We start from the raw sequence: 27,383 nt of genomic DNA, 5'->3' as shown, positions 1-27,383 counted from the left end.
TGAGTAATATGGTGGAATCTGCATTGCTCAAAGTGTAAACAGATATGGATCTTTGGTCCTTCTTTTTGGTTAATATTGTGTTCTCTTTTTTGGATCTAGATCTCAAAATGGACTATAAAAGTCGTGATGGTTGCTGGGCCTCACAGATCGGTGAGATATTTGGTGGCGGCACCGGACAGAGCAGTGCTCAGTTTTCATTGCCAAATCGTGAGTTACAGACAAAAATTAAAGATCTGCTGAGGAGGCGGATGAGGGCCTGGTGGAATAAAGCATCCCTGGAACAATATTTATCTCGAGGGATTACGCCCAGGGGACTCAGAATTCAGGTTTTTCCCTCATTTGAAATTTCAGATGATGTCTTTAAGAAAAGATGGGAGGAAGCCTGTAGTCTTTGTTCTCGTACAATGCTTGAACTTTTGATCGGTCTAGACAAGAAAAAAATAGAATCCCTTGAAACCGAAATTGAACAAGTAAATAATGAAATCAGATCTAAGATGTCTAAGGAGGCGATTGATGCCCTTGAGAAGGACATACATAAAGAAAGTGCAGAATGGGAGAATGACATAAAACAATTTAAACTCAAAAAGTTCCAGCGGGACATCACGGATCATGAAACTAATAATGTGTTCAGATGGCATCAGACGAGGAGATTCGGCTTAAGATCTAGATCAAGATCCCAACAGAGAAATAGTTCTCTTTCTTCTGATGACCGCTCAAGGAGCCCACATCCCAATTTAGATCATATACCATCTAATGACCCCCCTGAGAGATCCGGGATGGGAGGAGTAACGACACGCAACTCTTCTAAGAAGAAGGCAAACTATCCAATGGGAGGCTTGAAGGATTCTGCTCCTAAGGATAATCTTAAGGTAATTAACCTTTCAGATAGATTACTCACTCAAGAACAACTTGAAGTGTTACAGTTGGGACTTTCATTTTCACCAGTGGCCAAATTTGACAGCTTTATGGCTATTAAAGATGTTCAACTGTTCAGCCGTAAGCTCCTATATAAAAAACACTTCGCAAGAAGTAGGGATGGAGGAGATTTGGCTGGCCTATCTGAACAAGATAGGGAGATTGTCAGCCTTTTGGAATCTTTACTGGCTGAACAAGTTGAACCAACTGGGGCAAAATTTCCACAAACAGCTAAAAAACGATCCACGGCCTTTCCTCCTTTGTCGTCCTGTCCCACAGTAGAACTCTTCACTAGATTAGTTGTTCAGGATTTGCGAAAACTTCCTGAGGTACGATCATATGACAACTTGAATCCAAACCAACGAAAAGCAATTAACGAAATATCTAGGATGAGGGACATTGTGGTAAAACAGGCCGACAAAGGGGGCAACGTCGTGGTTTGGCCCACTGTTAAATATGAGCATGAGGCATTCAGGCAACTGAATGACCGATCATGTTACCGAAAATTGGACAGTAATCCAACTGTCTCATTCTTAAATGAATTGGAGGGGATTTTGAAAAAAGCCCTTGAAGATAATATCATACCACAATCAGTCTTTGATGGACTAATTAACAGGCTTCCAACAACACCGACCATATACTTTCTACCAAAGGTCCACAAGGACATTGAAAATCCGCCCGGTAGACCCATCGTTTCGGGCATCAATGGTCTATGTGAACCCATATGTGTCTTTCTGGATTATTACTTGAAGCCCTTAATGATGGATCTGCCTTCGTATATAAGAGACTCCACTGACTTTTTGGTCCGTCTGCAGGAGTTACATCTGGACAGTGATACTATAATGTTCACTGCAGACGTGGAGTCTCTTTATACGTCCATCTCTCATAGAGATGGGTTAAGGGCAGTAGAATTTTTTCTATGTACCACATCCCTTGACAGGTCGTTGATTGATCTCCTCCTCACCCTGCTTAGATTTATCCTCACCCACAACTACTTCCTCTTCAGGGGGCGCTACTATCTCCAGGAGAGGGGCACCGCTATGGGGGCGTCTTGTGCGCCCTCGTATGCGTGCCTCTTCCTGGGGTATTGGGAACGCCTGATACAATTCCCTGAGGAGGACTGTGGCTCAGTACTGATGTGGGTGAGGTTTATAGACGATGTCTTTGCTATCTGGCAGGGTGAGCGGGAAAAGCTTGATTCATTCATGCTGGCATTGAATGATAATGTTTTCAATATAAATTTGACTTATCATTCCAGCATGGATTCTATTGAGTTTTTGGACGTAAGGGTTGTGAAGGACGAGGGCGGTTTAATAAGAACGGACATCTACAGAAAGAGCACAGCTGTGAACTCTCTCCTGAGTGCCAAGTCATCCCATCCGCCACAAGTCATCAACTCAATTCCAACAGGTCAGTTCCTTAGGGCTCGACGCATATGCTCAAATGTTGACCTGTTTGAGGGGCAAGCCCTGGATTTGAAAAAACGCTTTAGGAACAGGCATTATACTAATAGGGCAATCCAACAGGGATATGATAGGGCTAGAGCGACCCCTAGGGATGACCTTTTGGTTCCATCAAAAAAGAAGAAAGCGGATGACCAAGTGAGGTTAATTACACCTTATCACTCCCAGTGGCGTAAAATGAAGGAAGTTGTAGAGAGGTATTGGCCCATTTTATTGTCTGATAAAGACTTGAAATCTGTCTTATCAGATAGACCACAAATCACTCCTCGAAGATCCAAAACATTGGGGGATATGATAGTGAGGAGTCACTACATACCACCACCCTCAAATTTTTTGGAGAGGACTGGGGGTCCTAGATGGGGCTCCTTCAGTTGTGGAGACTGTGGGGCTTGCTCACAAATGGAAAGGACCTTTACCTTCCATAACTCTGCAAACAACAAAGAGTTTAAAATCGTCCACAATATCAACTGTAGGACGACGTATGTGGTGTACTGGGCAAAATGTCCCTGCGGACTCATTTACGTGGGGCTTACCTCTCGTGAGTTTAGAGTAAGGATCTTGGAGCACATTAGGGACATAAAAAGGGCTGCTGGGGTGGTGAAACCTGAGGAACTTGAGCTATTGAAGAACATCCCGAAGCATTTTAGGGAGAGTCATAATTGCAATTGGCGGCTTCTTAAGTTCCGGGGGATTGATAGAATATATCTGAGTCCCAGGGGGGGTGATCCTAAGAGAATCCTGGCACAGAGGGAGGTCAGGTGGATCACGGTTTTGGAGACGGAGAAACCGAGGGGGTTAAATGATTCTATCTCCTTTAAACCTTTTTTATAAGACTTTGCCTCCGTTGGCTCCCTCTCCGCCATGTGGTCCCCCTGCCCTCATCCTCTGTTTTGCTGACCTTTGTCCTCATCTTGCTGGCCCCCTTGTTATGATCAAATATATACATATAATATGTATTTTTGATTTGGCACTGACTATTGATTCTGTTACCGGATTGCCTGCCGCCTTGTATCTTGCTTTTAATAACTTTTTGGTCACTCTAATTATGGGGTTTTTTTTTGTACCTTTTTGTTTTCTTTTTATGTAGAATGTTCCACATGTATGTTGCATAGGGACGGAATGAAGTGACAACCGCATGAGAAGGCTCCCATGGATTATGAGAATTATATCTTGAGGGATTGCACATCTGGAAGCAAAAATCATTATCCCATTTCATTTATATTGCGAATGTTGCTATATATGTTAATGTGGTGGGTGAATATCTGCTAATATATGAGTTCTGGTATTTGTGTATCATACCCCCTTTTCTACTTACCATTGGGTATATTTTGATGTTGTACAGGGGTCTGTCCACCAGAGGTCAGATGTTCATAAACATGCTTAATTATGCTTCCCGGATAATTCTTATTGAATTCGTCATGGTTTCCAAGGTTTTCCTTCTCATATGCGCTTAGGCTGTATGTTATATACAATTGTTAACTAAAATCACCGCCCTGAAAGCCACAACATGCATGTGGATTTGGTTTGAATGTTGCCAGTACTTTTGCCCCCATCTAATATGGCCACTCGGCCACACTGATGTCAGAGCGCGCTCTGCACATCGGAGTCTGCCTCGCCCCCTCTGCCGGCGCCCAATTGTGGGTTGTTCTTTGCGCATGCGCAGAGCGCCTTCCGGGACGCCGGCGGAAGTGGGCGATGCGACCTCCGCTGTGCGGCGCGCGCCGTACTAAGACACCAGGTGGGCTTTCACTATATAAGAGTGACTCCACGGCTACCCCAGCACCTCCTGACGAAGCGAGAGGCGAAACGCGCGTCGAGGTGCTGGGCGTTGTGGTTCGTCACCTGGGTATACAGACTATGGCTCCTTGATTTGTACTAAACCTTAACGGAGGTGTATTTGCCTCTGATATAAGATCTTGTGGGAAATCTCTGGAGGTGTCCTCACCTATTTATAATTACATCTAGCAACTCATAATTATATATGTGATATGGAACGTACCAGTGTTTATATTGAGGTGCTGGGCGTTGTGGTTCACCTGTTGGGGACATCAACCTTGGCCCTCTGAATTATTTCAACCTTGATGGGGATAATCCATTTATGACATAAGGCAAATATCAGGTTGACAAAATACAAAACATCTTTAAATGTTGGGATATACCTTATGTAGTAACGCAGTCTTGTGCCCCTGTGTATTGGATTGTACTATATACATATATATTGTCTTTGAAGATTGTGTCCCCTATAAATGATGTATATATCAACTTTGCCAACTGAAAAATAGCCTTATTCCATCCATATAGTTATGAATCATAGATTTGGCCACAACATGGAATGTAAACTGCAGGTTTAAGGTTTAAAAACACATTGAGCTTTATTGGCACCTTAATATAGTTGTGGGCAATCATTGGATGTGCCCTTGCCTATTCATACCCAGGAATCTATATATATGTATGATACATGAATTTTTTGATATTATGTCTTGTTCCACAACGCACCAGTTTTTCTTTGGTTGTTTTTATGGGGTAGGGTCTTTTTAAATTCTGTGTATACCAGCGAATAATAAAATAATAATATAATGTTGTACTTCAATTATGACTAAATAAAATTTGATATTTTTTCTAAACCATGATGGATATTGGATGGAATTCCTATGTGCAGAAACACCCCTTTTGGTTTCACTCTGTAATGCATAGCCTCCTCTTTTTCAAGGGACCAAAAGTAATTGGACAAGGGACTCTAAGGGCTGCAATTAACTCTGAAGGCGTCTCCCTCGTTAACCTGTAATCAATGAAGTAGTTAAAAGGTCTGGGGTTGATTACAGGTGTGTGGTTTTGCATTTGGAAGCTGTTGCTGTGACCAGACAACATGCGGTCTAAGGAACTCTCAATTGAGGTGAAGCAGAACATCCTGAGGCTGAAAAAAAAGAAAAAATCCATCAGAGAGATAGCAGACATGCTTGGAGTAGCAAAATCAACAGTCGGGTACATTCTGAGAAAAAAGGAATTGACTAGTGAGCTTGGGAACTCAAAAAGGCCTGGGCGTCCACGGATGACAACAGTGATGGATGATCGCCGCATACTTTCTTTGGTGAAGAAGAACCCGTTCACAACATCAACTGAAGTCCAGAACACACTCAGTGAAGTAGGTGTATCTGTCTCTAAGTCAACAGTAAAGAGAAGACTCCATGAAAGTAAATACAAAGGGTTCACATCTAGATGCAAACCATTCATCAATTCCAAAAATAGACAGGCCAGAGTTAAATTTGATGAAAAACACCTCATGAAGCCAGCTCAGTTCTGGAAAAGTATTCTATGGACAGATGAGACAAAGATCAACCTGTACCAGAATGATGGGAAGAAAAAAGTTTGGAGAAGAAAGGGAACGGCACATGATCCAAGGCACACCACATCCACTGTAAAACATGGTGCAGGCAACGTGATGGCATGGGCATGCATGGCTTTCAATGGCACTGGGTCACTTGTGTTTATTGATGACATAACAGCAGACAAGATTAGCCGGATGAATTCTGAAGTGTACCGGGATATACTTTCAGCCCAGATTCAGCCAAATGCCGCAAAGTTGATCAGACGGCGCTTCATAGTACAGATGGACAATGACCCCAAGCATACAGCCAAAGCTACCCAGGAGTTCATGAGTGCAAAAAAGTGGAACATTCTGCAATGGCCAAGTCAATCACCAGATCTTAACCCAATTGAGCATGCATTTCACTTGCTCAAATCCAGACTTAAGACGGAAAGACCCACAAACAAGCAAGACCTGAAGGCTGCGGCTGTAAAGGCCTGGCAAAGCATTAAGAAGGAGGAAACCCAGCGTTTGGTGATGTCCATGGGTTCCAGACTTAAGGCAGTGATTGCCTCCAAAGGATTCACAACAAAATATTGAAAATAAAAATATTTTGTTTGGGTTTGGTTTATTTGTCCAATTACTTTTGACCTCCTAAAATGTGGAGTGTTTGTAAAGAAACGTGTACAATTCCTACAATTTCTATCAGATATTTTTGTTCAAACCTTCAAATTAAACGTTACAATCTGCACTTGAATTCTGTTGTAGAGATTTCATTTCAAATCCAATGTGGTGGCATGCAGAGTCCAACTCGCGAAAATTGTGTCACTGTCCAAATATTTCTGGACCTAACTGTAATCTTATATATATGCTCCTGCTATGTGCTGTATATTGGCCGTGTCTCACCGTACAGGGACATGGTCTGATCATACCACAGCTCCTGGGCAGGGGATGAAGGAAAAGATTATACAGCCATTACAGCAAATAATTCTTTCTTTGAGGTAAAATATTTTTTAAAAACAGGCAGGGAAATGTTTTACATCACAGAAAGAATCAGCTGTGATCCTGTGCTGTAATGACTATATACTCTTTTGCTTCTTCCCCGGCCCAGGAGATGTGGTATGATTAGACCATGTCCCTGTACGGTCAGACATGGCCATTACACATTACATAGCAGGGACACACATATATAAGATTATCTCACCACAGAACATTTTTTAAACACATCCAATTGTGTAAATTATTATTATCGCAAGCTCTATTAATTATGTTGCAAAACTGAAATTACAAAGGAGGAGGGCACAAATGGTGTCTTATCTGGTGGTACCAGAAAGAGTTTTAAAGTTGCAATAACCTAGTGCCGTTGTGTTAAAGACATAACCACTATAAGCACGTGTTGAGGAAGGCTGCTGCAGAACCCAGGAAGATGGCAATGGAGGAGATGAAAGAAAAGGATGTATCCGCGCTGCCATAAGATCACTGAAGATCAATGGGAATTAAGACATCGGATTTTATTGTTCTACGCGTTTCGGAGCTGTAAAACCCCTTCTTCAGGAGCAAAAATCAAAAACATTGTACAATGTACATTATTGATTTTTGTTCCTGAATAAGGGGTTTTACAGCTCCGAAACACATAGAGCAATAAAATATGATGTCTTAATCCCCGTTGATCTTCAGTAATCTTCTTCTGGCAGTGCGGATAGATCCTTTTCTTCTATCTCCTCCAACAAGATCTATTAATCAAAATTAATTTTAAAATGAACTTTGTTTATGGGAAAGCCCTTTTATGGAATGCTCTGCATAGTCAGAAATTACCATATCTAAGGGCTTATTCAGACATCCGTGCACATCGGTCCCATCTCTGACCACAATGTACAGACTGGCCACGACTCTCCCTATCAGCCTCATATATTTTTAGAGGTCATCACTCTCGGGTGGGGAGAGTCACGGCCAGTCTGTACATTGTGGTCCGAGAGTTTTGCAGGTGATGGAGAACCCTGACCACAATCAATCTATAATCTCTCCGGTACCAGCCTGTGGGGTCAGCGCCACCTGATTCTGCATCTAATCTGCCATCTCCTCAGTGATGGGGGCTTTATAGAGTGCAAAAAAATAAATTGTTAATGTACATGTACAAGAATATAGTAATACTATATCATACTATTAAGGCTGTTCTCCGCCAAGTCCATAGCCCTCAGGGAGTACTCACCCAAATCTCATGCCCTATATTTTTAATAGGAGCCGCACTGTATATATTTGTAGCAAAATTGTCAAATTTCAATTGTATTATTATTTTTCATTCATCTAGACATGGAAGTGGATTATAGCCCCAATTATAATCTATATACTTGAAAGGTTACTGAGGTTTTATCGATCCCAGCAGAGAGTTGTCGTTATAAAGGTGGGTATAACCTATTTTAACCTTTTCTCTTTCCTATAAGCCCCTGTACTCCTAAAGCTTATATTCATATGTTACGGTGAATACTATACTGTTTATGCAAAAATATTTTGGATTAATTTCCTAATAAATCTGTGTTTCTTATTCAGAGCTCCAAATTGTCTACATAGAGATAGGCTCCTATTCACGAGTACTGGCGTTCTATTTACTTGAGTAAGGTGTATCAAATTGTTTGAGATGAGTGGCTTGTGCTTCCTAGTGAATTTAGTGCATCTTCAAACTGCTCTGTGCTACCACACAGGGGTTGGCCTACATTTATGTTATAATTTACGACAATTTTTCTGACATGAATTCTGATGAATTGGGGGTGTCGTCAGCCATGTCCCTTCCCATATGAGCTCCACCCTCTTTTTCAAAGTAGGCGGAGCTGGCCTGGACTGGTTTTGCATATGGTTTTGAAAAGAGCCTGATGTACTCCAGGTGCAGGGCTGAATAAAATAGAAATTGAAGAAGCGTTGTGCAGGTCTGGACTCATTGTTCAAATTTTCTTAGGCTGCTTTCACACCTCCGGTTTCTGCAATGCGGCACACTCCGGCACTTTGCAGGAAAATCGCAACCGTTTTTTTTTGCTGCCGGTTGCGTTTTTTCTGCATAGACTTTAATTAGTGCCGCATTGTGCCGCATGGCCTTGCGTTCCGTCCGGTTTTTGCCGCATGCGGCAGATTTAGCCGATGCGGCGGCCGGATGGAACGTTGCCTGGCACGTTTTTTCGTGCGGCAAAAAAAACCGCATTGCGCCGCATTTTTCAATGCATGCCTATGGCGGCCGGATGCGGCGCGATGCGGCAATAACCGCATCCGGCCGCCGCATGCGGTTTTTGCCACTGCGCATGCTTAGTAGCATGCCGCAAGCGGCAAAAACCGGACTGGCCGCAAAGGAAAATCTTATGCAAAGGATGCGGTGTGTTCACCGCATCCGTTGCATAGCTTGCACAGCCGGATTGAGCCGCAGAGCTCAAGCCGGATGTGTGAAAGCAGCCTTAATCAAGCACATCACCCTTACACCTTTCTTTTTAAACTTTACTTCTTGTTAATCAGTTTATGACCTGGCCAATTCCCCCCATTCCTGAAAAGGCACAGTTTCAGGTTCTATCATACGTACTTTTATAATATATTTTCCCGTTCGGATATTCAAATCATTTTTGCCTTTTTTTGCAATACATGGAGTTTAAATTTTTTTTATTTCATTTTATATTCTTTTTTTTCTTTGCTGAAATTGTGAATAAATGTGACGTAAAATATGAAATACTTGTCTATTTTTATACTTTTTTTTATTTTTATTTTTTTCAACAAGAAAGGACAGTGAAAAATAATTAAAAGGGTTTTCCTTTGAACAAAGTTAATTTTAATCAATAGATCTTGAAATAATAATAAGTTCCACAATTGGATGTGTTTAGAAAAAATGTTCCTGTGCGGAGATAATCTTATATACAGTATGTGTCCCTGCTAAGTACAGTGTAATGGTCTGATGATACCACATCACCTGAGCAGGGGAAGACGTAAAAAAGTATACAGCTATTACAGCACAGGCTCACAACTTATTCTTTCTGTGAGGTAACACATTTTGTAAAGACAGGCAGGGAAATATTTTAGCTCTCAAAAAAACAGATGTAATCCCACGCTGTAATGTGTATATACTCTTTTGCATCCTCCCTGGCCCAGGAGTATTATGATAGTATGATCAGACTATGTCCCTGTACAGTCAGACATGGCCATTACACAGTATATAGCAGGCACACATATTTTTTCAGTACAGGAACATTTTTTTTTTAAACACATCCAATATTATTCCAAGATCTATTGATTAAAATTATCTTTAAAATAAACTTTTTTTTTGGTGGAAAAACACCTTTAAATTGCATTCCCCTTTCTGTAGAAATTATTTTTATATATTAGACATATTCATTTCAATGGGAATGGTGCTAGAAACCGCTATTTAAACTGGCAGTGTTTTGGTTTTTTTTTATTATCCTCTTTTATTTTTGCTTTTTTTATTTTATTTATTTCAAACATTGCACACCCCCCCCCCCACAAGGTCTTCAAAGACCCTTGCGGGAAGTGGGGGGAATTTTAACATAATAATTATTAATTTTTATTGTTGATTTCCCCTGTAACTGGGGCTGGTATATTAGCCCCAGTTACAGGGGAAATTCAGCTGCCTGCATAGCATAGCTGACTGGGTCTCCTATAACCCAGTACCTCTTGTTCTCTCCATACTCTCAGAGATCAAATATCTGCTGGGTCCAGCAGTGGAAGCACTATCAGTGCTCCCTAATCTTTATCCACAGACTCTGGTTCAGCAATGTGTATACAGGGATTGGGAAGGTAAACCATCACTGTGTTCACTCTGGTAAGACTGGCTATGTCGACAGCCAGATCCCGTCCCCTAAAATTGCATAATCTTGGGCAAGCTGCTTACATTGACTTGATATTTTAAGACGTCAGCTATTTTATGTAGTTGCCAGCCTAGCTAAATATACACATGATTGTTAATTTTTCTAGACGGTAAGTCATCCATCAAAGGCCCTTGAAATTCAAATGCAAAAAAGAGGATTCAAGATGGAAGTTGGTCAATACATCTTCATTAACTGTCCTGTGGTCTCCCGGTTGGAGTGGCACCCGTTCACTCTCACATCTGCTCCTGAAGAAGACATGTTTTCTGTGCACATTCGATCTGCAGGAGACTGGACTGATAGTCTCATCAAAGTCTTCCAGGAGAATGCGGATAACCCACCATGGTAAAATAATTTTAGATAATTTGTTTGATCAGAATTATGGGCTTCTCCAGAATTGAGTCAACAATTTGCATTTTTTACCAGCCTTCAGGTAGATGGTCCATTTGGAACAGCGAGTGAAGATGTTTTTAAGTATGAAGTCAGCATGCTGGTCGGCGCTGGCATTGGTGTCACACCATTTGCCTCAATCCTAAAATCCATCTGGTACAAGCTTCAAAATGAAGATCACCGATTAAAGACAAAAAAGGTAATTTGTTTTCTTTTCACCTTCCTTTTTCGGAAGGTTTAGCACCATTTATAGTGATCTTCTGGCAAATGATGACTGGATATCACCTTTTGGGCCAGATCCTGATGGATGACAACATATTCTTGCCTAATCAGTGTTCGCAATGTAGCATAATTTCTGTGTTTTCAGTTGCCCACCTGGTGTTTGAGGCACAACCACTAGAGATGAGCAAACCTGAGGTTCGGTGTTCGTATCAAACAAACACATTACAAGAAGAAAACAGAGTTTGAGTTCAGAATTCGAGCGCTTTATGTATGCAAACCACTTGCACGAGCATCGCTGAACTCAGGTACGCTCGGTGCTCAGCCAAGTGCGAGCTGCGTGCAGTGGTTGAATGGCTCACATTGGGGGTAACAACAGCATAATGTAGTGTGCACCAAACAAAAAAAAAATGGAAAAACCCACCAGCCCTCAGAAGTGCTCTGTTTATGACTGGCTGCATGTGCCCAGTTAGTGACTTTGCATTGAAGTTCAGGTCAAGTCCAGGCTCCAAACCAAACTTTTCCAAAAGTCCGGCTGCACCAGCTAAAACGAACTTCCACAGGTCCGCTCATATCTATTGACCACAGGTGCTCAATAAGATTGAAATCTGAGGAGTTCCCTTGCCATGGACCAAAACGTCTATTGTTTCAGTCACCAATCCACATAGTGTTCACTTTTCCCTTGTGACATTGTTCTCCATAATGGTGCAAAAAGCATTGATTATCACCAAATTGCATCTGGATTGTTGGGAGAAGTTATTGGAGGATGATATCATTTTTTATTCCTGGCACTGTTCTTAGGAAAAATTGTGAGTGAGCCTACTCCCTTGAATGAAAATCCCCCACACATGAATGAAGGATGCTTTACCATTGGTAGGACATAGGACTCATGGTAGTGCTCACCTTTTTTCTCTCCAGACAATCATTCTTCCAGATGTCTCAGTCTGAAGGGGGCTTCATCGGAAAAATAACTTTACCTTAATCTCTGCCATCTGATCATTGCACTTCCTGCAGAATGTTAAGCTGTCTTTGGTGTATTTCTTAGGGAGAAGTAGCTTTTTTTTCTGCCCTTCTTGACACCAGGCCAGACTCCAAAAACCTACCCTTCACTGTGCATGCAAACCTGCCTGTTGGTTGTCATTCCTGAGCAAGCTCTGCACTGATGTTGGATCAATCCCATAGCTGAAAGCTATTTAGGAGACAGTCCTGGTACTCCATGGACTTCCTTGGGCACCTTGAAGCCTTCTTCACAGCAATCAAACCACTATTTTGATGTTCTTGATAAATATATCTAATATCTAATAAATCTGATAAATATTTAATTTAGGGACATCTTACAGGCAGCAATGTCCTTGCCCGTAAAGCCATTTTGATTGAAAATAATGATGAGTGCACATATTTCCTTAGACGTTTTGATGGTTATCAGAAGAAGACAATGATTTCAATCACTAGCCCTCTTTAAAAGCAACCAGTCTGATCTAATTACTCTGTCAAGCTGATTGAATTATATTAGCTGTGTCATCCTTGTTAACATTTTCTCCTGAGTTAACAAGAATATCACAGAAATAATGTATCCAGGTCATTTTGTGGCAGGGTTGAAAATCAGTGAAAATGAGTTTTTTGGGATTAAGGATAACTAATTTATATTTTGATTTGATCTGACCACATTGATGCATATGTTAATTTTTTTAATATTATTTGTATATTTTTGGAGGGGAGAAAGTAGTGATTAGCTTTTTTTATTATTACTACATAAGAAGCATATATCATAGAATTGGAAGGAGAAAACGTTTCTCCTTGCGGAGACTGACAAACCAATCTGGCTGTCAGTGGTGAGCAGTCTTATAGCTGCAATGCTCCTCTGGGCAATATTCAAATTGTCTCTTCAGGGAGAAAAGAGACAAACTCTAGAACTCGCCACTGACAGCCAGATTGGTTTGTCAGTTTCTGCAAGGAGAAAAGTTTTTCCCTTAGACCCCACTATAGCTTCTCATGTAGCCAGATCAGATCTCCTACTTTGCACTGATGAGAGACAATCATCCCGAAACATCGTGTCTAGGGATGATCGAATACCTCAAATATTCGGCTTTGTGAATATTCGATGCGCAATGTAAGTCTATGGGAAACCCGAATAACAACTATTCGGAACTATTCGGGCTTCCTATAGACTTACATTGCGCATCGAATATTTGCATAGGGGCGAACTATTTGTTGGATATTCGCGAAGCCGAATATTTGAGGTATTCGATCATCCCTAATCGTGTCTTCAAACTGAGGTTCTGATCTGGCATAAATCCTAAGGGCGGCTTTGCACGTTGCAACATCGCACGTGCGATGTTGGTGGGGTCAAATCGAAAGTGACGCACATCCGGCATCACTTTCGACATCGTAGTGTGTAAATTCTAGATGATACGATGAACGAGCGCAAAAGCGTCGTTATCGTATCATCGGTGTATTCTCCGACATTTCCATAATGCCGGTGCCGCGACAGGTACGATGTTGTTCCTCGTTCCTGCGGCAGCACACACCGCTGTGCGTGAAGCCGCAGGAGCGAGGAACATCACCTTACCTGCCGCCGGCGGCTATACGGAAGGAAGGAGGTGGGCGGGATGTTTACGTCCCGCTCATCTCCGCCCCTCCGCCATTGGCCGCCTGCCATGTGACGTCGTTGTGACGCCGCACGAACCGCCACCTTAGGAAGGAGGCGGGTCGCCGGCCAGAGCGACGGTCGCAGGGCAGGTGAGTGCATGTGAAGCTGCCGTTGCGATAATTTTCACTACGCCAGCTAACACAAGATATCGCAGCTGCGACGGGGGCGGGGACTATCGCACTCGACATCGCAGCATTGGCTTGTGATGTCGTAATGTGCAAAGCCCGCCTAAGGCTATGTGCGCACTTACCGGATTTTTCGCGGATTTTGCCGCGGATTTGCTGCATGTTTCGCTGCAGAAAATGTTGATAACATCTCTGCAGTGAATCACCAGCAAAGCCTATGGAGAAAAAAAATCCTGTGCGCACTGGGCGGAATTTGACAGCTGCGTGTTTTGCTGCGGAAATCCCGCAGCAAAAACAAGTGCATGTCACTTCTTTTCCGCACATCGCTGCGGGATTTCCCTCCATTGACTCAATGTTAATCATGAAATCCCGCAGGGAATAACGCAGGCAGCAAATTCTGTGCGGTTCACTGCGTTTTCCTGCGTTATTCCCTGCGGTATTTCGCGGTTTACCTCCGGTAATGTGCATCACTTGCTTGCGGTTTTGCAGGGAAGTGATGTCATTACAGGAAGAGGAAGCCGTGCAGAGTAAACACACATCACAGACACACACACATCACACACACAGACATCACAGACATAGATCACATAGACACAGACACATAGAACATACATAGAAAGAAAACGGAAATATAGAAAAAAAAGAACGTGGGCTCCGCTGCATATTCACCTTCCAGCCGAGGTAAGCACACAGCGGCGGCCCGGTATTCTCAGGCTGGGGAGGGAGAGGGGCAGGGTTAATGTCCCCCGCCTCACTCTCCCTCCGGCAGCCGAGAATATCAGCCGCAGCTGCCCCGGCACTGTCGCATGCAATATGCGACAATACCGGCGTGTCCTCGGCTCTTCTTGCCACCGTGTAGCAGTGGTGGCAAGGTAATACAAGGGGTTAATGATGGTGGGGGCCACCGCCATTAACCCCAGGCTTGATCATGGCAGCGTCTATGTGACAGCTGACATGATCAACCCGTAAGTAAAGTGAAAAAAAACACACACACAGAAAAATCCTTTATTTTAAATAAAACAAACAAGCCTCGTTCACCATTTTATTAACCCCTCCCGCACCAAAGCTCCGGCGTAATCCAGGTCCGACGTCCAGCGCTGCTTCCATCCAGCCGCGACTGTCAGACACAGGCTGAATGAAAGCAGCAGAGGTAATTACCGGTCATTTCCCACGGCCGGTAATGTGAACTCACTGCCGACCGTGGGAAATGCAGCGATCTGTCATCTATCTCTCTATCTATCTATCCCTCTGTCTGTCTATCTATCCCTCTATCTATTCTTCTGTCTATCTACTCTCAGAATTAAATGACTTTTTTTTTTTTTTTTTTTTTTTTCTTCAATGTGCTTTATTGCATTGAATGCAATAAAGCACATCCCAACCCGCACGCGGCAAAACCGCGGCAATACCGCGAATAATACCGCGGTAAAACCGCAGCAAACCGCGGCAAACCGCATGCGGTTTTCGGGTGCGGTTTCCCGCGGTTTTTTACCGCGGGTGCGGTAATCTTTGAGGGCATGCGGAATTTTCTCAAGAAAATTCCACTTCCCAGTGCGCACAGAGCCTTAGTCATATGAAAAGGCTTGTTAATGGGTCACTTTTGACTTTTTGGATAGCTATTTCCAGTAAGTGGCACTAGAATTCATCTCCTTCTTCCCTGAGGAGTCAATTAGGATGGGATGGAGTAATTTATCTTTTTTTTTGGTCTTCAGTTCCAATATTTTCAACTATAATAGTTGTTTTAGAGCTATAATGCAGTACATGGACAGATCACTTCTTTCAGTAGATGTTATGCCGTGCATTAGTGGAGCTCCACAGTTTACACCTGATCACCAGTGGTCCCAGAGGCTGGAAAACTTAAGAACTGCTTTTGTTCAAGCAGGTGTTTAACGAAAAGGGCTGGGAAAAGTTAACAACATAAAAAAAATAAACTACAAGATATATAGTCAAAGCTTTCTTTATAATAATACAATGTTCACATGGCAATTAGTTAACCACTGTGTTATTCCTGAAGCAATATCTCCATAAATAACTAGCAGCACTAAATGTGGCCTCAAACACCTGTTACATACCGTACGTATGTAACCAAAACACAGGTAAAGAGAGAAATAAAGCCTACAACACCACAGCACACCCACACCCTAATGGTTCCTGAGTAAAAAAAAACCCTAGTCACACTATTAAAAACACCAACTCAGACCTGGCTCCCTGAAAGGCCTTCAAGCAGTCTGTTGTTCCTTCTGAGAAACCAGTGGGTAGGCCGTTATGCACAACTAACCAAGAGAGGGAAACTACAGAGCTAGCTAGGGACCCAAGGTGAGGCAACTTAAACCATAAACCATGTGCACTAACCAAGAGAGGGAAAGTATGCAGAGATAAAGTGTGCAGAGAGATAGATGGGGACCCAAGGTGAGGAAACTTAAACCATGTGCACTCTAACCAAGAGAGGGAAAGTGTGCTGAGGTATATAGTGACCCAAGGTGAGGAAACTTAACCCATGTGTACTAACCAAGAAAGAGAAAGTGTGCAGAGGTAGATGGGGACCCAAGGTGAGGAAACTTAAACCATGCGCACAATGAGGGTAAAAGGAGTATAATTATTGAAAGCAAGTGAAACCTCCCACCAACCTATCTGAGGAGATAGGAAAGGTTTTGGTACTGGTAATAAGAAAACACACGGGAGTAAAAGAATTGGTCCCTGCCTAGAAGACAAAATCTGTTTGTAGCATGGCTGGATCTCCTTAGCACAAATTCATAAAGACATATAGCCAGCAAAGAAGGCACAAGGTAAGTAAAAATAGCCCCTCCCAATATTTATATGACCGAACAAGATAGGAAAGTGGAGACAACTGGTATAAAAGTATACTCAAGAAAGGAAACAAAAGACAAAAGAACCATCAGTAGGACAGAAATCAAAACAGGCTGTGGCTCAGCACAGAGAGGAACCGACCAAGTGGTCACTGCATCGATTCCCAAAGCCGAAGCATGACAATACCATAAATACCAGGGAAAAAGTATATAATGTACAGTCGTAGCCCAAATTTTTCACAAAGTTTGCTACTTCAGTGTTTTTAGATCAGATATTTCTATGGTTACTTAAGTACAATTATCAGTATAAGTTTTTAACTTTTAATGATAATTACATCAAGTTCATGGAAAAACTCCCGATCTTGGCTAATCAGTGCTATCAGTTGATCACAATTTCTTTGATCTTTTGTTCACCAAGTTACTTATTCCTCTCTTTTGCCTTCTGACATGGTCTCCATAATGGTGGAAAAAGTTCTGTTCATCACCAAATTGTTCCTGGATCGTTGAGAGGAGTTGATTTTGGAGGAGTTTTAGATACAATTATTTATTCATGGCAGTGTTCTTAGGCAAAATTGTGAGTGAGCCCCCTCCATTAATGAAAAGCCCCCACACATGAATGGTCTCAGGATGCTTTACTGTTGGAATGTCACACGAACCAAGGTAGCACTCACCTTATCTTCTCTGGACAATTGCTCTTCCAGGTATCCCAAACAGTCGGAAGGGGCTTCATAAGAGAAAATCACTAGCTACAGCAAACTTTGCATATACAGAACAACTCAAAAGGATGGATTTTAGCTCTTCATTCCATTTTAGCACACAGAAACAAGCAGCTTTGAGGAAATTACACAGCACTGGAGTGAGGAAAAAGTTGAGCACAATCTTTCTGAGTGTTCCTCGGCTTGTTTCCTCGCCCTGCTCATCATTCCTTCTCTGCCCTGCCCTCTACTTCTAGTACAGTAGGCTGTTTAACATGACACCACAGTGAGCTGGCAGTCCAACAAATTGGCATTGACCTGTGTTCTTGGAGAGTGGAGGACAAGCTCAGCATCCAGGGAGGATAAATTGCTGATAAATGGGGAAGTAAACAGATTTCTCTGATAAGATACATAACAAAGTTTCTTAGATTTTCCTGTGCTATTAATGTATGCAAAGTGTGTCGTATGTGAAGTAAATAAAAAAGTGTATAATTTCACTAAAAAATGTCAATTTGAACTTTACATCTACAGATTTACTTCTACTGGATCTGTCGGGAGACTGGTGCTTTTGCTTGGTTTGCTGATCTGCTGCGCTCTCTGGAACAGGAGATGATCAGCTCAGGAAAAGATGGGTTTCTTAATTATGGACTCTTTTTGACCAGCTGGGACAGCAACATAGTACGTGTCTTGTTAAATCTCATACCTTTTACCAAACCGTGACCAATTCTTTTAACATAAACAAAAAATACATGCAATCATTGAATTGTAAAGCGTTTAGGCTATGGGTCAATATCAACATTTCGCATCCATAAACCACAGTAAAAGTGTGGAAATACAACTAATGATTCCTAATGGGGAGGTAAAAGTTGTGCACCAATTGCTTATAAAGACCACGCTGTCTATATTTACTTTTGCTTGGTTCTCGGTTTTAACCCTGTGCTGTTGGTTCTCGGTTTTAAACCCGCCCTGTTGTGTATATATATATATATATAGGGCAGGGTTGTTTAAGTTCCTGTTCAAGCAAGATCCCCGTGTATAAAACAAAAGTGGTTTATTAACGTTTCTGTCTTCTAGTTTGCTAGCTGAACAGCACTCAGTGAGCACAGTGTCATATACAGAAGCAATGGCATTGCCAATGGTTCCGTAGGACTTGACAAACACATGGGTTACATTAAAGGGAGTGGTTTTCCTCTGTAACTATGGTTTCTATGGGTGCCCCAGTTACAGTGGAAAAAATGCTCCTAGGAGGATTTTGATGAGCTGTTATATACGCATGTAAAACATCTGGAACCTTTCACTGTACTTTAACAAGCCCCTTTATATGGCTTAGTAATTGCTGAAACAATATAAAAGTAACTTTGAAGTTGCGCTCGCGCTATATAAATTAGTGGTTGCCTCTCAGGGGTGGGGGGGGGGGGGCTGTTAAGTACCCCGGACTAATCTTCCTATGATAATGTAAGCATGCCCCCGTGATTGGCAAGACCCATGTCACTACTGGCTTTTTGCAAATATCGCACATGAGCGCAACAGTCTCACACCCTGGGAATGTGCAATGAAATCAGGTGTACATCTCCCATTTCATCAGTGCACTGCATGTACCCAGGTAGGCCTCAGTGATGCCGTACTCAGACAGCTACATAGGCGCTCTACATTTACCAGCAGTAAACATAAGACCAGTCTTATATCCTGGCTATGCCACCATTTAAGCACAAACCACTAATGATATCTATATGTACATTCACATTTTTGGTTATAAATTTTGGAGCTGCTCCGCGACTGTCCAAGTACACCATCACTGCTGCCTCCCTGTGAAAGATGGAAACGTACACCCAACGTCATTGTGAGAACATTGCATAATATTTGCAAACAGTCAATGGTAATGTTCCTCTTTCAATTAATGTCGCTCATTATGATATGATGGAGGATTGGGTCGGAGTGATCAACCCCCCGACTAAGCAACCACTAATTCACTTGGCGTGAGCACAGCTGCATAGTTACTTTTATATTCATTCAGCAATTGCTAAGCCACATACTGTATAGCCGATCATTAGAATTCATTCCAATGTTACTATACATACATGGTGGCAGTATAGGGGGCTAGGACAGCTGCTCAGTTCCTTTCCATGGCATGAGAACCTCTTTTCTTGCTGGGGAGCCCAACTCCTGAGAAGGAGGATAAGTTGAAATCTTGGTACAACCCTTTAAGCTCTTCACCTGTTATCTCAGGAGGGAATAACATATCATGCTTTTCTCCACAGGCCGGCCATGCCATTATCAACTTTGATGTGCCAACGGATTCCGTTACGGGATTAAAGCAAAAAACTAATTATGGGCGACCCAATTGGGAGAATGAGTTTTCAAAGGTGGCAGAGGCACATCCCTGGTATGTAGAGCAAGGAGAAATCTGTACATTATGGAAATACTCTAATGATGGCTGCTGAAAAGGATGAGTAATGATACCATGTGCCTATGTTTGGGTACTGCAGTTTAAAGCCTTCCATGAAAGCAAGGGCTAATAGGAATACACTTAGGACCCTGGTTGACATTAGATGAGAGTTGACCAAACCTGCTAATTTTGGCTGAGTATCTGATGTGTATGGAGGAGTCCTAACAGATGAAGGGTGAAGTTGACAAAAATTCCCCAAATCCAAAATGTAATGCTTATACATTAAAATAATTTAGAGGGGTTGTTTTATCAGACCTTTAATGTAACTATTATGGTTGGCTACTAGAGATAAAACATTGGTTTAATATTGTGAATGGTTGTTCCTAGGAATACTCATTTCCCAATAATCATTGTCATGCGGTGTTCAGGTCCAGACTCTTTAGGTGTCACAGTGGCATCAGGCTCTGTTCACACTGCAGAGACTGACAGGCAACCTGATGTCTCCTAGTTGTTCAGCCAGAGCTGGCCGTCGGCTGTTTCATGTGGTCTGTTCCACAGCCCTGCAGGAGTTAATTCCTGCTGACCTGGGGAACTTTACTAGGAGCTCAGGTTGCCAATCAAAGTCATCTACTTCCTATATAAGATCCTGGATTTCACTAATCAGCACTGATATTGAGTGGTGTAAACAGTCCCCTTTTATGTGTTACTTCATTCCCCTTTTCTTCGCTCCCCTGTACACACATTGTCTCTCCTGTGTGTTTTGAGTGCAGTGTGTACGTGTTTTCATTCTCCCTTGTCCGTGTCATTTTGTGGGGTTTCATTATTGTGTTTTCCGGCCTGGCCCAAGGGTGGGGGAGAGGGGGAGTAAGATAAGGGCTCGGACAGGAGTCAGGGTCACGCCGGGGGCTTGGACCTGGCTACCATCAAGCCTACCTGCGAGATAAGGGACAGCACAAGATCTCGAGTCTGAGGGCCAGCCTAGCGGTCCCTGACCTGTCAGTACATACTCCGTGATATTCATCTAGTGTAAACAGACTGTCACCCAATCAGTCATTGTTCTCAGCAGCACATTGTCATGTGGAAACATGGAACATGTGCTGCTAAGAACAATAATCATCTATACTCGAAGAACAATTACCAATTGTTCTGTGCACATGGAAAGTAGAGTTGGCCTATCTGAGCAGGCTGTTGATATGCCTCTACATAACCAATTGGCATTGGTTTAATGTCTGCTATCATGTAGTGTAAATACAGCTTTAGGCTTTTCAGCATCTGCAAATGGAATTTTCCATCCACATCTTCTGATCCACTGCTGCTCTCACTGGAATCCCCAGGCCTCTCATGCTGAGCTGGGACTTGCAGTTTTCATTAGGCCCAGAAGGGTTCTCCACAAGTTTGTGGAAGGTCATGGGGTCAAGACGTCACTATGGGCACAGTACTACTTCACACGCTTGCACAGAACCCTCCCAAGCTCCATGAAAGTTGGCAGTCCTGGCTGTCACCGATCATGGCCTGTCATGGAGTTATCACGGCTAGCAAACAATCCAATGGCAGCGAGTGCTAGAAGATCACAGAGATTGGAAGCACGTGTTATCTGACAGTTCCCTGTTTCTGCAGCAAGCAGAATTTATGACCCTGGAGAACTGCCCTTCTGCCTCTCAGTTGATAACCTTTAATTCCTTTATTAACCTCACCTTGGGGGTGCGGTTTATAGTTTGTTCCTTGCTGAGGTATGGTGAGGTCATCTACTGTTGCTCCAGAGACTTCAGATAAGTGTTTGTCTTTTGCTTTCTACCAGGGCTCTGGTGATTGTAGTCATGTTTCCCCTGTATTGTTCTCTTGTTTTTCCTTTAGTGTTAGTGGTGCTGACTTAGCGCTCATACCCTCCATCCTTACTTAGGGCCCATTTGCCAGAGGAAGGGAGGGCCCTAGGTTTCCATCTCAGCAACAGGTACAGAGCCTATATAGTGTCGGTGAGGGCAGTGAGGGTAAGCTACAGATTGTCGTCAGAGGTCACCACTTTCCCCTTTCCCTAGCTATAAGGCATTTCTTTGCCCTTCCTGTGTGTTGTTCTATATGGCTGATATAGCCTCTCTCCCCTGCCGTGACGCTTGCTCAGTGAGAGGCCTGTGGATTCCAATGCGAGCAGCATTGGATTAGAAAATGTGTGAAGGACCAGAAAGGTGGTGGTGAAGGGCGAAGAGGCCTGAGAAGTAAGAGGAGTATAAAAATTTTTTTATTATTATTATTTTAACCTTTTGTTAGCCTTTTATGATTCAAAACATGGCGGGCAACAGTCACCACTTTGCTGAATCCATACGGAGGCCAAATACAAAAAAAATACGCACTTTGGCAAATGTAGATTTTTGTAAAATTTGAGTAGAAATCAATTCCACTAAAATTTATTTGCTTTTTATCTCCTCAGATTCTGTGCTTTTATACTCTATTGTGTCACAAAAAAATGAATGACTCTAAGGGGTACTTTGCACACTACGACATCGCAGGTGCGATGTCGGTGGGGGTCAAATCGAAAGTGACGCACATCCGGCGTCGCTGTCAACATCGGAGTATGTGAATCGTTTTTACTACGATTAACGAGCGCAAAAGCGTCGAAATCATATGATCAGTGTAGCGTCGGTCATTTCCATAATTTCGGAAGGACCGATGTTACGATGTTGTTCCACATTCCTGCGGCAGCATACATCGCTGTGTGACACCGCAGGAGCGAGGAACATCTCCTTACCTGCATCCTGGCTGCAATGAGGAAGGAAGGAGGTGGGCGGGATGTTTACGTCCCGCTCATCTCCGCCCCCCTGCTTCTATTGGCCGCCTTCTGTGTGACGTCACTGTGACGCCGTACGACCCGCCCCCTTATGAGCAACGTCGCAGGGCAGGTAAGTGCATGTGAAGCTGCCGTAGTGATAATGTTTGCTACAGCAGCAATCACAAGATATCGCATGTGCGACGGGGGCGGGGACTATCGCGCTCGGCATCGCTACCATCGGCTTGCAATGTCGTAGTGTGCAAAGTACCCCTAAGTTTATGACATTTGAATCGGATTTTGCTGTGGAACCTATGAACTAATCATTTTTTTGGCATTTTACAGGTCCACTGTGGGTGTTTTTCTTTGTGGTCCTCAAGCTCTTGGTAAGACCCTCCAACAATGCTGCCATCACTACTCCAACATTGACCCCAGAAAAGTGCAGTTCTACTTTAACAAGGAGAATTTTTGAGGACAACGCAAGGCTCAAGTTGTGGCAGTGACCTCAGAACAAGGAAGACATTGCATATTATTATTATTGGTGAATCAACAAGCTGTAAAGAAGCTCGGAGAATGAAATTATGTAATAGCATTCCTCAGAGCCATCAGTATAACTACGTTAATGACGGGAAGGGTTTCCTGTTACAGCAGCAATAACGCTAATGATAGTTTGGATTGTTTCTTATAGAAGCGTAAACTAAAATAATTTTTGGACAACAGGAGCTGAATATGACTGCAAAACTGTTGCTGCAAAATAATAATTTTTAGGCATGGGATTATGAATTTATTCATGGATTCAAATAGAAGGTGCATCAATGACTTTGAAAATCTGGATCCGTCTTACTAATTAATGTAGCACTGTCATAACATTTTGGGTAACTTTTTTGATACAGTCCTATAAAAGCCTTGATGAGAGTCTCGCAGGCTTACACTAATATATAGTGACATCAGATCCTCACAGAACATGTTGTGTATTCCGGATAGTCACATTGCCGGTTATTGCTTTGCCGAACAGGACTGGAACAGCTATAACTGGCACATTTTCTTCATTCCTAATGAGGCACAGTATCTCTTTTTTTAGCTTAGCTTTATTTATTTATACTTTTTTGTTTTATCTTTGCTTTTTTTTTACAATTTATTATTTTTTTTCACTTTTTTGAAATATTGTATACCCCCATTGGAATTTAAACAACCTTTAGGGGGAAGTGAGGGCATTTGAACTCATTATTAAATTCTTTTTATTCCCGATTTCACCTGTAACAGGGAGTGTCCTCGGACTCAGCAGCTCCTGCTCCCTCCCTACACCCAGTGATCAAATGATCACTGGGTTCAGAGAGGGAAGCACAGTCAGTGTTTCCTAATGTGTATACACAACTGCTGGTTCAGCACTGTGTATACAGCGATCAAGAAAGTAAACATGTTAAGGGGCATGTCTACTACTTGGACAACCCCTTCTCATTCCCCTTGTTCGCCCCCGTAAAAATACAAAAGCCTTTGCTCACCTTCTGTGGGGCCGCAGTTCCAGTGATGTCTATAGCTGCCTTCCCGGGGCCCATGTGACATTGTTATGACACGCGACCAATTAGCACCCGGCGTCTGTCTTCCTGCATTTGGACATTTGAGCAGGATGTGAGCGCTGCACTGACTTCCTGCTCAAACGTCCGAAGGTGGGGAGAAGGAAGCCGGCGTTGATTGGCCGCATGTCATAACAATGTCAGGTGGCCACTTGGAACGCGGCTCTAGACATCGCTGGAACTGCGGCCACACCGGACGGGAGTATAGGCTTATTTATTTTTACAGGGGCAAACAAGAGGAATGAGAATAGATTGTCCAAGTAGTGGACAACCCTTTTAATATACCACGTATGTCTTCATTGTGTGGAGTCTGGCTGTGTCTGTCAGTAAACTCCTCATCCACACACCTACACAATCTTATCTAAACTACTTACTCTGCCTTGATGTTTTAGAAAAAAAATCAGTGCAGAGTAAGGTGTGGACTGCCCTGGTGTAAAGTTGTATTCCGGTTTCAGTAAATTCATCTATTATTTTTATAAAGAAAAGACTCATGGTTTCAAAATCTCTGCTTGCTGTAATTAAACAGGACCAGGGCATAACATGGTAGAAAGATAATTTTTTCTAGTCAATAAAATTCAGTGCTGGACCTTATACTGTTCCTTCTTCGTTACATGTAAAAAATAAAAACTATTCTTAATTGTTGTATATTTTTGTCTTTTTAAAATAAAATGTAAATAAATATGAATTTCCATATTTTTTCCAAAGAGTTATATTCTCTTCTTATTCTATAACAGAGGATAACTTCAACACAGAATATCTTCAGTAAGATAAGTGATGCTTTATTCAGCACAACCCAACAAGTGTATATAGACCGTGTCGGCCTGGGCTGCTCAGTGCCCACCAGTGACATGAAAATATTAATTACACTCATTAACAAATTTATACCATAATCTGAGTAGTTAGCTAAATTAATTAAAAGCCGACTGTCTGTACATAGTGAATTAAGTTGATTGTGCAAAGTACTGTTCATAGAGGAGGCCAAATCATGAAGAGGGGCCCACTGTGACATAGTGACTACGGGAAGTCTGGAGTATGGTGCAAGATACAAGGAGTATACCGGAGACACTATAACAGCGGTGAGCCCTAGCCCTAGTGAGGGGAAAGATGGGCTTCCTCCTGCACTCACCTGCCGCTGTACCCTGCTCTCTTAGCGAGTCCCTATACAGGTTCTGCATCTGTCGCCGAACAGGATACTAGAGACCCTGGCAGATCCTATATACTATAAGAACCCTGGCTAGTGAGCAGGCAGGTGAGGGACGCTAGCCCCAACGCTGCACTAAAACAACACCAGGGAAAGGAAAGACCGACAGGGGATAACAACAAAAGACAACATCCAACACACGGCAGCAGTCAGAGCCAGGACGGCAGCCTACACAGCAACTTGCAATAACGACTCTATCAGCTCCTTCCACCTCCAGTGCAAGCATTCAAATGGAATCAGAATAACCAATGCCCTCTTATGGGAGAAGAGGGTATATATAGGGACTGGGAGTCGTCTCACACTGGAAGCACCTGAAGGGAGGTAATCAAAATGCTGCTGTCAAGGAAAACTGATTAACCCTAAGCCTACCAAAGGAAAGAAGACACATTTAATATAGTGTCTTATATGGCAAATGATAGACGCTAGCCCTGAATCTGTCACTAGTCTCATACAGCAGAGAGGCGGCCGTGACACTCACCGGGAAAAGTACCTGGTCCCCTTTGGGCCAGTCCGAGTCTGTATACAGATCTCTATACAACGTTTCGCCCTCACTTGGTCTTTATCAAGATTATCTGAATGTGGAAAGGTCGGTATATGCGGGCATTGCGGATCTAGTCACATGTGTCTCCGATTCACAAGTCAAATCAATTTTTCTCACAGACAGACTGTCAGTGAAATTGTGGTCATCTGCATTGCCGGATGGAATTACAGGGGTCAGTGTGCTAGCCGATAAAAATCTGATAGCACACACCATTTATACACTCCTTAGTCGGACGCGCATTGGGCTCACCAGAGAACCTGAGTCTGAGATTTTTCTCTAGGACATTTTGTTTTAGTCACAACGCATGCAGTGAATAATAGATATATTTTATGATTCAGTAACACTCCCAGAATTGTGAAACAGGAACAGAATTTGATAACTGATAAGATGAATGTATACAAAGCTGTCTGATAACGGGCTATGAAATGTCTCCGCTACACAAAGTGACGGACACAGGAGGACAATTCGATCTTTTGCAATGAAATGATTGGAGCTCACACCTGGAATTTTTTTTTTTTTAAAAAGACTAAGAGAATATTTTACAAATAGTAGAAATACCTGAACAACAAGTACCATTCATTTATATCATGCTAACAGCAGCATTCTTAAAGAGACTAGAGGATAAGGAATATCTTACTTTAAAGCTGGGGTCACACCAAACGACAGCGACAACGTCGTCGCTGTTACGTCACCATTTTCTGTGACGTAGCAGCGACCTTGTAAGTCGCTGTTATGATCGCTGTTTAGCTGTCAAACACAGCAGAAGCAGCGATCATAACGACACGCGTCGCTGTTCTGCAACATGTGCAGAGAGCAGGGAGCCGCGCACACTGAGCGCTGGCTCCCTGCTCTCCTAGCTACAGTACACATCGGGTTAATTAACCCCATGTGTACTGCAGCTACATGTCACAGTGCAGAGAGCAGGGAGCCGCGCACACTGCTTAGCGCTGGCTCCTTGCTCTCCTAGCTACAGTACACATCGGGTTAATTACACGATGTGTACTGCAGCTACATGTCACAGAGCAGGAGCCGGCGCTGGCAGCGTGAGAGCGGCGGAGGCTGGTAACGAAGGTAAATATCGGGTAACCACCTTGGTTACCCGATGTTTACCTTGGTTACAGCTTACTGCAGCTGCCAGATGCCGGCTCCTGCTCCCTGCTCGCTTCATTTCGTCGCTCTCTCGCTGTCACACACAGCGATCTGTGCGTCACAGTGGGAGAGCGACGACCAAAAAATGAAGCTGGACATTCAGCAACGAGCGGCGACCTCACAGCAGGGGCCAGCTCGTTGCTGGATGTCACACACAGCGACAGCGACGGGATGTCGCTGCAACGTCACAGAAAATGGTGACGTAGCAGCGACGTCGTTGTCGCTGTGTGTGACACCACCTTTACAGTGTTTGGTTTTGTCCAATTGTCCTATAGAAAATGAATGGAGCAGAGCTGCACGCGACTTCTGCTACATTCATACTGGTTTCTGCAGAGTCCGCTTTCAGAACGGTGGTG

The 27,383-nt window shown here is 43.0% G+C and overlaps 1 protein-coding gene across 1 annotated transcript in view; it reads left to right on the top strand.

Annotated features, from left to right (window-relative positions):
* The window catches only part of NOX1 (NADPH oxidase 1), a 68,073-nt gene extending 43,331 nt beyond the window's left edge, over nt 1-24,742 (top strand). The window contains exons 11-16 of the mRNA XM_075324908.1: nt 7,991-8,083; nt 10,642-10,877; nt 10,959-11,121; nt 17,947-18,093; nt 19,674-19,798; nt 22,908-24,742. Coding sequence (XP_075181023.1) covers nt 7,991-8,083; nt 10,642-10,877; nt 10,959-11,121; nt 17,947-18,093; nt 19,674-19,798; nt 22,908-23,034 — 891 coding nt within the window. The 3' untranslated portion in view covers nt 23,035-24,742. The remainder of the gene's footprint in view (nt 1-7,990; nt 8,084-10,641; nt 10,878-10,958; nt 11,122-17,946; nt 18,094-19,673; nt 19,799-22,907) is intronic.
* The last annotated feature ends 2,641 nt before the right edge of the window (nt 24,743-27,383 follow it).

Source organism: Anomaloglossus baeobatrachus, chromosome 9 (genome assembly GCF_048569485.1).
Source record: "Anomaloglossus baeobatrachus isolate aAnoBae1 chromosome 9, aAnoBae1.hap1, whole genome shotgun sequence".
Lineage (NCBI taxonomy): Eukaryota > Metazoa > Chordata > Amphibia > Anura > Aromobatidae > Anomaloglossus > Anomaloglossus baeobatrachus.
Note: the sequence above shows the minus strand (reverse complement) of the source record. Positions and strands in the feature narration are given on the sequence as shown.